The 13,171-nt window shown below is 40.1% G+C and overlaps 1 protein-coding gene across 5 annotated transcripts in view; it reads right to left on the bottom strand.

Annotated features, from left to right (window-relative positions):
• The window catches only part of SESTD1 (SEC14 and spectrin domain containing 1), a 119,251-nt gene that overhangs the window by 89,940 nt on the left and 16,140 nt on the right, over nt 1–13,171 (bottom strand). For 4 of the 5 annotated variants that reach the window (XM_054044504.1, XM_054044505.1, XM_054044507.1 and 1 more), the window contains one exon: nt 1,184–1,263. In XM_054044504.1, coding sequence (XP_053900479.1) covers nt 1,184–1,238 — 55 coding nt within the window. In that variant the 5' untranslated portion in view covers nt 1,239–1,263. Of the gene's footprint in view, nt 1–1,183; nt 1,264–8,272; nt 8,349–13,171 lie in introns of all 5 variants that reach the window. The other variant, XM_054044506.1, reaches the window with a different exon arrangement.

Here is a 13,171-nt window from a genome sequence, read left to right as displayed (position 1 = left end):
TTGCTCTATATACTATACAATATTTATATTTCAATTGATTTTATAATACTATGGTAAAAATGAGAACGTAATCTGTTTTTTCAGTAATAGTGTGGCTGTGACACTTGTATTTTTATGTCTGATTTTGTAAGCAAGTAGTTTTTAAGTGAGGTGAAAACTGGGGTACACAAGACAAAGACTCCTGAAAGGGGTACAGTAGTCTGGAAAGGTTGAGAACCACTGCTCTAAATACATTAGCTCTGAGGAGAAACATGGGAGTTTAATTTTTTAGACATTCAAGCAAGACACACACTTGCTTGATTTGGCTAAGAACTAGCCATTAGCTGAAATACAGTAATTTTTTTTTAAGCTAAAACAATGCTTCCTGATTCGTACGATTGCAAAAATGTACTTATCAGCAACTCATCTTTCTTAAATTCTGATGTGCGTAGGAGTTAAAACAGCAAGAACTAAAAGCAACGTGAACATCTAAAACAGCACAATCTCAAGTCATTTAAAACATACGTCTCTTAAGGGAAAGTCTTCATTCTTTTGTAAATGATTGACTTAAACCTAAAATGCAAATTGATTTGAGCAAAATAATACAAATTAATATTCCAGCTCCACCCCTGCCAGACTAAATCATTATTTTTACTACTTGATAAGATTTCATCTTATTATTAATTATTTGAATGCCCAAGAGACTCAGTCTGGACCATAACCCCATTGTGCTAGGGGCTGTACACGCAGAACAAAAAGATGGCCCCTATCTTTTGTGGCGTAAAGATGGAAGGAAAGGAGGAGGAAGAACTCTCTATAAGAAATCCTGAAAATGAATTGTCCTAAATTTCAGAATCAATTGCTTACATGCCAGTTAGTAGTTAGTTTTGGACCCTTATTAAATTATCAAATTTTATTTTATAAGACGTGAAACATGACACCAACCTTGTGTAGGTCATTTCAATCAAGTTACAGACCAGAATAAAAATTGGCTTGCCAAGATCCACTAGTGACAAACTATGTTTGAATTTAGTTTTACTATCCAGATTAAAAGAGGATATTTTAGACGGGTGTTTGAAATAAGCCTTAGTGAAAATCTAAGATACATGTCTGTCAAATGCATCTGGCAAAGATCAACAAACCACACAAGTCAGATTCAAATGATACACTGAGGAACTGACTGAAGAAAAATCAGAAACTGTACCTGAAAGGAAGGCTAATTTTTTCTTCAGAATAGGTAATATTACGGTAGCTTCCATTCTACTTCCGTTAACTTTCACAGCTCTGAAACACAAGAAATTAAGAGTGTCAACTTTGGGAAATCAATTACCATGCTACACTAGAACAAGAGTTGGCTTGTGCCAGCACAGTTTTGTACTTACTTTTTAGAGAGCAGCACAGAATACTTTATAACTCAAACTGTGAAATAACATTTGAATTGCATTATGTTGCAAAAATGAAGAAAAACTCCAGATCAATGTCAATCATTTTTCCATTGTAAATCTTTTAAGTCACTATTATTTCTCTTTATTATCTGAAAGTTACCTAGGGTTTTTTATTATTTTAGCATTAAGTTTCATAGACTCTTCAAAGTTAAATTCATTTTATTTTCAACACACTAAAGACAAAATACAAACCCATGAGACATACATAGCTTAAATGCCCTTACTCAAGATGGGGAAAAAACATTAAAATAGAAGCAGTTTATAAGTAGATCATCTCTTATAATCTTGTCATTCTTGTGTAATGGAATAGGTGTGACTAAACCTAGTGCTCCTGTTCACATTTGATAGGGTTTCTCTCAAAGTACCAGAATTACAATGATTAAAAGAGTAATTATCTTTATATTGTACGCAAGTTAATGCATTACCAAATTAATATCTCAATGCATTTATTACCAAACTCAGACTGAAGACACACTGTTTGCAAACAACCTAATTAGTCCTTTCTGTTGCTTCATCATCTTTTAATCTATTGTTTAATGTATAGGTGGAGATGTTCCTGCTTTTCTCCCCCTACTTTCATGAATTCAGCCCAAATTCACAAAGAGTGTCAGTAACCCAAAAACAAATTGAAGGGGAGAATCCACCCAGCTCTGCAGCATAGCAAACTTCTAACAATCCTAATAATTTACACACGCTGTTTCTGCTGGGCCATGGGAGATGCAAATTTCAATAGAAGAGGCAGGATTGAGCCAATATAACATTGTCCCATGTCCTAAAGTTCCAAGGAAACTCCTACATACTATTTCAACATGATTGGGCTTCCCAATATTGGAGAGGTGGCTCAGGAAGGGGAAATAGAAGGCAGGGCAAGGGTAAAGCTCCAAACCACCATGAACTTCCATATGCACAGGGATTCTCCTGCTAAGACACATCCTGCAAAAGGCCAACGTTATTTTATGCCAACTTCCACTCTGTAACTCAAGACCTTCCTTCCACCAAGGGTGGACTTTTTTGGTTTATGCATTTTCAAGGAACCAGAAAGAACACAGCTCAAACATGCAAAACTGGTTACTTAAAATCTCAATTTTTTTAAACTAATATGTTAATTTTCTTCTGATTTGAATATTAAGCTACAAGGAAAGCAACACATCAAGTTTGAATTTTCTAGCATCATTCATTTTTAAGTTATCCAAGAGTGAAATATCTGATTGGAACATATGAGGAAAATTTTTTCAAAGCATGTGTAACTCAAAAAATGACGGAAATGGTTTGGCTCAGACTTTTTTAAAGTTACCTTTTGGCTAAGACAAATTTCAGCATAAAAAGATATTATTTGAAAAAGCTATGAATGCATGAAAGACTTATAAGAAAATCTAGACCTATAAGAAAATCAGCATCAGTGATAGCATGCACCACTTGAATACATTTTATACATAGATCACACACACACACACACACACACACACGTATACAAATCTGTGTGTGGATGCGCGTGCACAAAACCAATCATGGCCATGTCCCATCGTCGGTGGGGATCGAATCCATAGAATCAAACAGCACCAAAAGTATCTGAGCCACCACCTGAGCTAAAGGAGAACTTATTTAGTTGTGACAACACAAAGTTGTACAGTAAGCAGTGCCTGCCAGCAGAGGGAGCCACAATCACACCCACATCACTAGGTCAGTGCATTGTTTGTGTGTGACTACTGCAGGAAAAAGGGAGAGAGAACGCATGATGGTATAGTGTGGGCCTATAAAGGTTTTGCTAGCATGAATTTGGTGCGGATGTGTTACAAGTGATAAACTCACACAAGTAAAGCAGATTATCTGAAACAAGTGCCAATACATTTTTACTATCACACTACCATATATTCTGTACATGCCACATTTTACAGAAAATATTTTAGAAATGTTTTCAAAAACTTTTTAAATCCTCAATACAAAATACTTTGAATTATAGATCTTCTGCTTTATCAAATTACTACTCTGATCTGGAGTACATTTTTAAATTCACATATAAATGCAGAACATGATGCGACAGTATGTGTGACATACACTGAGTAGGGTAAGCGGTGCAGAAGAGCTCAATTTCCTTGTGCAAAATTACAAACTCTTCCTCTCATTACAGCAAAAATGCTTCTTACTGCCAAATTAATTTAGTCATCAGGAACAAATGATCACACACCCAACAGAGGGTGGGGTGGTTTGATCACACCAGCAAGGAAAAGCAACCCCTGGGGTCCCGAGAGAAGGGAGGGGCAGGCTTGACTGCTCTGTGGATTTCCCTTCTCCCACATCCAGAGTGCAACTCGCAAGTAGAGATCATTGGGGGGCATGGGGAGGGAAGACACTGAATTCTCCACCTCTCCCTTCTGCTGTTGGGAGGCTGGGGAAAGAGGGGAGAGTTGATTGTCTCACGCTCCTCCCTTCCTGTGTATAAAGCCCTGGGGCCATGCAGCAGCCATTCTGCTCTGATTGCTGCTGAAGAAAGAGCAGCTGCCTGAAAGAAGCCATATTGACAACACTTATTTATATTTGAGCCTTTACACTCATTTGCAAACAATGCGAGCATGGTTAAGTTATGAAGCTGAGGGCCCCAGTTTCCTACAGTGCAGGAGTGGACAGTTACTAAGGAAATTAACTTGCACCAATTGGCTCACTCTCTGGATGACTCTTTTGGCAGGAAAATGTGATTTGGGTGAACTCACTCACCAATGAGGAACATTTCCATAGATGGCAAAATGCCTGGGGAGTCCTACTCACCCCCTGAAAAAAAGAGACAATCCAGAGAATGACATACCTGGAAATCAAATTGGTAGGTGTATCATGCCTAAGGAAAATCTGGACAAATTAGGTATGTTAATACAAGAGATGAAAGGTTTTGGCAAAGTAACTCCAAAGCAGTTGCATGTAATTATGGGTTCTTTACATTTTGCCCCTAACTGTCCTGGTCAGGGCTTTTATGTACATTTAGTAGCAACCACCTTGGCAATTAAGGAGCCTCATTATTTTGACAAAGAAAAAGAGGAAATACTTGAGTGTGGGAGACATTTTTTAAATAGTTTAAGGGAATGATATGATTGGATGCCAGGTTGAAATTTACAGGTACAAGTGGATGCCACGGTGGATGTTGGATCAGTAGAGGCTTTGCCCCCAGAGCAAGTTTTTGCACAGCAGAGGCAATACTGTTTAAGGCAGAATTTGCTGTGGCTTTTCAGTCCCTTCTGGCGCATCAACAGGCCGCTCCAAGCACACACTGGAACTGGAAGAGGTGCAGGTTAAATAACGGTCCATAAGCAGATGCTGAAGCCCAGAACAGAACTAAGAGCATGCCTAGATGAACAGTTATGCCCAATTAAATCCAGAAGAACATTTTCTGACCTGGTGTTTGTAAGAGCCAGCCTTTTATTGTATTATACTGGGATGCCAGTTACTTGACCAGAGATCTATTTGCTGCAGTATATTAAGAAAGGTGTTAGCCTGCTTGGGGTACAATACAACAAGATTTGGTAAGTATTCCTTCAGGAATGATGTGGCAACGTCTGCAGCTTTGAAGGCATTTGATTCACGGAGGGGTCCAGGTGACCAGGCTCTGGATAATATAATGTTATATAACCAATGCCCACTCTTCAGTGGGGACTAGCAGGGCAGGGGGAGAATACAAGCTAAACCTCTTTCTGCTTGCAATTTTCAGGAGACATTGGAAACAAGATGATTTGCTGCACTTGACGATAGTGCACTGAGCCCACAAGAGGACAGGAGAACAGCAGGTGGATCAGAGCTGGGCTTCAGGCTGCAACAGTCAGCTTTGGATGGCTGCAGGGGAGGGGCATGTTGTGGCACAAGCTAATGCCTTTCCTGCACTCCCTGATGGGAGAATCACATTCATCTAATGTCTTGATTATTCATTTAATAGAGAAAAATCTTGGGGTTTGTACCAGGGTGAATTATAGTGTCAGAATTGAACAGGAACGTAGGCTGGATTATCCACTAGTGGCTGGGCACCAAACGAGGTTTGGTTAAAGATGTTTGCAAAGCAGGTATTTCAACTCTGCTAGTGTGAATCGGGCCTGGACCAATTGGTCACTGATCTATTTTGGTGAGAAATCAGAAAAATCAAGTACGATGTTTCTCAGCTCTACAAGGAAGATGAGCACATTGAACATATACAAGGACCTGCATATGACTGTGATAACTTAGACTGCATTGATGGGAGACTGCACAAATGGATGGCAGATACCAGAAAGTGGTGTGAGGGTTGTGGCCAAGCTACTTACTGGTGCCCCCGGTGTGCAAATGAAGTCATCTTACAGCAACTAAAGCAGTGCTTAATTTGTACCATGGCTTGCCAAGGCTGAGCCCTGGCACCTCTAGGCTTGGCAGTTTATAGCCCTGGCACTTCTGGGCTTGCCGCCTCAGTTACAGAAGTAAAAAATACTGCTTGAGCCCCAGCACCTCTTTCATTACAAATTAAGCACTGAACTAAAGGCATAGGTTTTTTGACTGACTTCTTTGAAGGTATCTCTGTAGACACCTTTATGTCTATACACATGGCTTTTTCTGACCAAAAACATTTTGATTCCCCTCATTTTTAGGTTTCAAAAAAACAAAACATTTAAAATCAGTGAACAATTACAAGTTTGAGAGAAGAAATTGTATTTCGTGCCTTGCCAGCGTTTGCAGAGGCTATTTGTGCTTTATTGTGAAGAAATATTGTAGTGGGGTTTTTTTGTTTGTTTGTTTGTTTTAAACCAAACTTTCTCCTCTCCATTCCCCAAAGGACAATGTGTTTATCGATGCCCTTCTTTTGACGAACAAACCAATCTACATGCCAACAGCACACTTTTAGCAAAAGTGAACATGCACATTATTTTGCATTTCTGCAGATTATATTTAAATGTATTAGACAAATTAGGATTACCAAAACAGCACACACCTTAAATGCTGATTAGTCAATTCAGCAACATCACACTAAATCTTCCTTATGCTTCAGACAAAAGTTTATTTTAAACGGAGCTCAGATCTTCATTCTTGTTTCTCCATTATATATAATTCATCTCATCCACGCCAATGCTAACTAGCTGACCTTAGTAAAAATCTTGTTTACAGCACACGTGCAATGTTTCAAAACCTTTTTACTTCTCTCCTGATCAAGAAAGTTTCTCAAGAAAGGTTATTGTGATATATAGTAAACAGCCATTTATTCTGTAAACAAAGAGGAAAGCCTTTTATTTTGCCATACAGTTCAATATTTGCATAAATAGAGAGAGAGAGTCTGAATCAGTGTTTGTTTGTTTATATGTATATAACACTAACAAACACTGATTCAGACTAGGCAATATTTATTCTTTTGAGGCTGCAAAACTTCTATTATTAAAATACTTACTGGCTTTCAGAGCTATAGTAGTATATTACTGTCCATAAGCTAAAATAGCTCCTTTGTTCAATACTTCCTGAAGCCAAAGGAAGTATTTCAGTTTATGAAAAAAACCTTTTCATCACTATTATTGACAATCCAAACCAGCCATTCTTTGTTTGAAATGCTCCTGAAATTTTCAGTTACCCATTTAATAAAGGCTTTATTTAGGGTGCTCTCTATCTAACAGGAATAGTCTGAAAGACAGATTATCAGGCTATTTCCTCCTTGTTCCCACCCCAGCAGGAATGGTTATAGCATCTTCCACCAAACCTTCACAGCCTTGGAAGATTCTTGGGGAGGAATGTAGCTAAAGGTCCTTCCTTAACCCCAACCAGAAAAATGTTTTGGGGGAGAGCAGAAGAGAGTCACTCTGCTCCCCACTGGGAGCTAGAGACAGATGGCACCACACACTCCACTTATAGAAGGCCTAGCAGCTGCCATGACAACAACTATGGGGCACTACATGTACCATTGCCTTGGCAGCTCCCATTTGAGGGCAGTTGTACACTAGGGAAATGCTAAGATATTTTGCCATGTGATTTTTTTTAAGCTATATTAAATGCAAAGGAGCAAATATATTACTGTAAATAAAAGTTACATTAGAATGAAGATTTAGCTACTGTAATACCCAACAAGTGGTTTAAGATATCAATCTTGTTTTTTTCTTGAACTTTCCTATTTCAGAATTGTTTTCTCTCATTTTGGTTGATTGTCATTTTTCCATCTATACTAGAGCAAATATAAATCCAATCTCTTGTTAAGGAGGGAGATTAAGTTCAGTAATTCTTCTAAAATGGCTGACCTACTGAACTCTTAAAAAAAACATGTTCCCTATGTTGTAATAAATTGGGCCTACAAATTTACTCTAGTGATGAGTTCAACTGTAAGAAGTATGTAAAGATTCATAAGATATCACAATAACCTATAACAAATGTTGATGTGAAAAGATATGAAAGGGAGACTGAAATACTGAATTAGTCCAAACAAAAAAGCTTCCTAATATAAGCCAAGGACTGTATTCACATCCTGCATGGTAAACAAGAGAAGTGTGGAATCATAAATCGGTGCATCCAAACTGGTGTGTCAGAAAGTAGGCCTAACTGGTGGACAAAATAGTGAGGGGATGCGCTATTCCACCCCCCACGATTCCCTTTGGGGGTCCTTAAAGTAAGAGACTTGGAGGGGGGAGAGGAGGAATTAGCTACCGGAGCAAACTTCACCATCATAGCTATCACCCCCACAATCCCCTTTGAACCCTGGGCCTTTTGTCACACTCATCCTGAGAGATGTCTTGACCAGACTGGGACCTAGATGACATCACCACCTCCTGCTAAATCCCAAATACCACCTGGGATGAAACAGGATTGGACTTAGACAGCAGCTCCAGCCCATTTCAGCTAACTTCTCTTTTCCCCAAAAGGACAATTACCATCTTTGATGCCATCTAAGAGACTGTCAAACAAGGTAGAGGGCCGAAAGGGTTTCCTTCTAAAACATCGCTCCAGCTAAAGGAAAAGGGAACACAGGATGGTGTTAAAATGAAAACGTTATTTAATACTTTACATTGCAAATGCTTTAATTATTTTTCCTCCTTTTCTTTATCTTTAATAAAAGATTAAAAACAATTTGTAATGGTGTGTTTGCCAGGGTAATAAACAGGCTGAGGTCTCTGTACACCAAACTCCGGTATTAAATAGTTACTTAACACTGTTTAATACTGGACAGTAACTGGGTTATGTTAACACAGTTAGCCTTATACTTCATCTAAATTAATACAACATTCAATACAAAAAAACAAAAGTAAGACGGATAATTTAAAAGCTCATCAATGTAGCTTTTAAATTAAAATCAGAAAAGGGAATACTTTAAGCACAGAATACATCATGCACACGTCAGTAGTTCTGGATAACATTTACCCCAGAATCTTAAAGGAATTAGCTCTGACATGCTGACACATATTTCATAAGTGTTATGTAAAATTATAAAGAAACCATAGGGACTGACGAAATTCATGAATGGGGGTGGAGGGGAGAACAATTCTGGCAATGACTGATCAGTAAAACTAAATTTTAGTTCCTAATAAAATAAAGAAATTTGGATTGGAGAAGAAGGGAAGGGATTAAAAACCTAGATGACAGTAGAACAATAAATATTGACAAGAACTGGTTTATGAAATAATCATAATGTAACACTTTTCATCCAAAGATCCCAAAGTGCTTTACAAATATATCAAAACACTCCTGGAATAGAGGCAAGTATCATACCCCATTTTACAGATGGGGAAACTGAGGCACAGAGTAGTTAAATGGACTTGCCCAAGGTCATACACCACGTCAAGTGACAGGACCAGGACCAGAACAAAGATCTCTACTCCCAACCTCTGATCTACTCATCAGACCACATTCCCACATATCAGATTGTAAAACTGGGGGACTAAGGACATAAAGAGCATCACAAAACTAATTCAAAATTACTTGGATATGAATCATATGAGCATTGTCATATTGACAAAAGACTTGCTGAAAGACCATAAACAAAAGTACTATCAAAGAGCAACGTACTAAATTGTTTGGAGGTTCCCAGAGAGATGTGACACTGCATTAGGCCCAGATTTAGCATTTTCATTTAAAACACAAAAATATTAACTGGGAAACGCTGCAAATACCTTTAAAAAAATGCAACGGGACAGAAAAATTAGAAAACAGCTACTAAATAAAATTCAGCCTGGAAAAAAACACAAGCTTATACCTCTGGTGAAAATGTCTGTTAAACAGAGAGAATTCATGAGAGGGAGATACTTGGAAAGCAGCAGTGCTGAAAGAAGCCTAGAGGAGACAGTGAACAAATTAGATACGAACTGACAGCGTGATAAAGTGCAAAAATGATTTTGGGCTGCAGATGAAAGAGTCTTCAATCACAGACCAAGAGTAAACAGTCTATTTCCATACTATTTCTAGGTTCTGGTGAGACTGCATTTAGTACGCTACAGACTGTCCAGGACAATTCAGTCCTAAAAAAAAAAAACCACATGTAAAAGTTGGAGAAAAGATAAGAAGCTGCGGAATTTGGCTTATGAAGAAATCATATTCCATTATCTAAAATGTCCACTGCAAATATCTTGAGCACTGTGCAATATTACAATAATAAAATAAAAACAAGTGTCCAAAAAGCCAGCCACTCTTTAAAACAAAAGAAAGTTAGTTAAAGAAGAAGAAGAAGAAGAAGAAGAAGAAGAAAAGCAACAGCCCTAAAAAAGAGGGAGAACCCAGAGGAAACACCCTCCCCGCCAAACTGGCATCAATTAGCTAACCAGAAGTGAAATGTCCTGAAGACAGCTGCAGTCAGGTTCCCTTTAGCACTATCCTATTTTTCCTAACCCACCCAATAGAAATTTCTGCACAGAAGCAACAACAAACTGGCAAACTCAGCTTAGAAGAGAATTAAGGTATGATCACTCAAGTGCTTCAGGGTTAAATCATTAAGTGCATTATAAACTAACAGTAATGTCTTGATCTTTCAGAAAATTAATTATTCCCTCATCCCATTCCAAGAGAGGAAATATTACTGCAGGGCAACAGCCCAGCTATAGTTAAGGTTCAGACCAGGTTTCTATTTAAAGCTTGACTCTTCCAAGTGCACTAAAATCTATACAGTTACTTGGATTGCCTTGAAATCTGGTGTGCCTCATGGGTATGCAGAGTTCTCTTAATGATCTAAATTGGGGGCCATTTGACCAGGTGGTTCCTGAGATATAGCCTCTGGGAAAAAATGGCTTTTCTTAAAGTTGAGAGATTCTGGCAACCTATTTTTGGTCATAGAGATCAAACAAGGGCTCAGATTATTGCACCAAGATGCCCAATACTCAAAGGTTACCCCAACAGAGTGCATGCCACTCACCAGTTCTTTGGGGTAAATCAAATTAAAAGATTTCAAAAATATTTGGCTTTTCCAGTTTGGCTAGTTGCAAGACTCATGCATTAATTCTCATGCCAAGTGTATTATCCTGAGCACACATGGACAGAAGAATTAACAGGACTGATAGCCTTCAAATTTTCACGCCAGCTGGCGAGCCAAGGGAATAAGCAGGAGTCCTATGAACCTGACCCACTCAGCCAGTGTTAGTCTGAGTCCCACCTGGGGCAGAAACCTGGAAATGGCTGGGATACATTTTTGCTAAAACCTCTCTCTATTGGGGGAAAGTAATCATAGGGTCTTTGTTTGTTTTAAACTGATATGAGAATGCTTGTTGGCAGGATAAGGGCATTTTATGGGATGGAGGAGTGGAGGGAATGGGGATGGGTGGTAGGGGAGGTGAGTGGGGCTGGCAGGCTCAGGTGATGGGTGTTGGGAAAGGGACATGGGGGTGAGTGGCAGGACAGGGGGAAGAATAGGAGCAGGGTCACCTGTCAGCCCACATTCTTCCTGTGTGTATGCGCCAATATATGGGTTGTCTGAGCCCCTACAGTCCTTGTAAGCTGGGATCTGGGGGATGTGAGAGTCCCGCTCTCTACCCCCATGTGTGCGCCAGGGTCTGGGGAGCCCCTGCCCAACCACAGTGATTTGATTCTCCCCTCTCTCCCTTCCCATGTAAGCCAGTTTCTGAAGGGCTTGCTTTTCAGGGGGTGTCTGAGCCCTGCTCCCTGTCCCCCCCCAATGTGTGCCAGAATCTGGGAGGCCCTGACCATCTATGGGGATCTGACCCCTCTCTCCCTCATGTGAGCCAAGTTGGGGGGGGAGGGTTGCTGTTTGGGGATTGTCTGAGCCCCTTTCCTTACCCCTCCCATCTAAGCCAGGATCTGGGGAAGACCTGACTCTCCAGGTGGGAACCTTAGAACACTCAGCGCATACACTAAGAACACACTGCTGGCACTGAGTGAGTGACTGAGAACAAGCATGCTTGACATATATCAGATGAGAGTTTCCATCACTGTGCGCAGGGAGGGAAGGCCGGCAAGAGGACACCCACTGCTATGAAGGGAGACATTAATGAACCTCGGAGGCATTGTTTTGGGCTGTATTCATAACCATTCGGTATTCTTTTTCATTGGAGAACATCACATTGAGGAAATCTCTCTTAGCCTGCAACTTTGAAGTCTGAAATCTACCTGGGTAGAAATCTGAGACTGAACTGTAAACATTTAGGAACAATCCACCTCTCTGAAGGTTTCTGAGGTTGGAGAAATGCAATCTGAGTACAGCAGAATATTCAGAACATGCTGAAACTATTTTTTACAAGAAAATAAGTTACACATGCAAATGCTCACTGGAAGGGGACAGGTGATTAGAGGTGCAAAAGTAGATGGTAATAGGGGAGGAGGGGTTTGGGTCTGCTGGGAGGGATAGGGGTATTATGGGGAGGCGGATGAATGGGTGATAGGACAGGGAAGAGGGGCTGGGAGGCTCAGGGGAGGGGAGAAAACAGGAGGAGTTGGAGAGTAAGTTAGAGTTGGGGGGGGGGATTGTCAGCCCTGAATTCTCCCCTTCCATGTGTGTGGTAGGATCTGAGTGACACCTTTGCAGGGGTCTGAGTCCCTCTCCCTGCCCATGCAACTTTAATTCTGCCCTTTTTGGGCAATGCCCCACAATGCCAATAACACACACATACTCGCACTCTGTGTTTTTGCTGTTATGGACAGGCACTACATGCACTTGCCCTACACTCAAAACACTGACCCTACTTCCCTGACAGAACACCACAGTTGTAAAATTTAACCATTTTATAGCCTTGTACAACCCCTTCACACAGGATACCGCCTAAACCTATACTTTTCCCTACCCATTCTCATATCCACAGACTGCTGGCGTAGTCCAGCTTACCATTGACAATATCCATGGCAAGAAGATCCCAGTGCCCTGATACTGATACAACCTACACAATTCTGTACTGAAATCTCAAAGGTACACATATATCTGGTTCCTTTGAGAACACATGTGATAGGGATCTCCTCCTATCACAATCACAGCTCTTCCAAACTACTCCAACTTATTCCTCCACCAAACAATACAGCTACACTTAACACAGTAAATGCAGCTGGAATTCATGTAGATAATTCCCAGTGGCTGTTGGCAGGTCTAGGGGTGTGGAGTTGAGGCTGCCTGGGTGTTTACCTTACCATCGTATTTCCTGGTTTTCAGAAGTTTGAGTTTTGCTGACCTCAACGTTCTGGAAAGGCATGAGCTATCACCAGACAAATTAATTAACGGATAACCATTAAACGTCCCCTCTCCCCCCACAACATTTTCTGGTTAAGCACAGAACTAGAAGTCCAAAAAACTGGTTTCTATTTATGGTGCCTCTTCAACCTCCCCATCTATAAAATGGGGATGT

Source organism: Malaclemys terrapin, chromosome 11 (genome assembly GCF_027887155.1).
Source record: "Malaclemys terrapin pileata isolate rMalTer1 chromosome 11, rMalTer1.hap1, whole genome shotgun sequence".
NCBI lineage: Eukaryota > Metazoa > Chordata > Testudines > Emydidae > Malaclemys > Malaclemys terrapin.
Note: the sequence above shows the minus strand (reverse complement) of the source record. Positions and strands in the feature narration are given on the sequence as shown.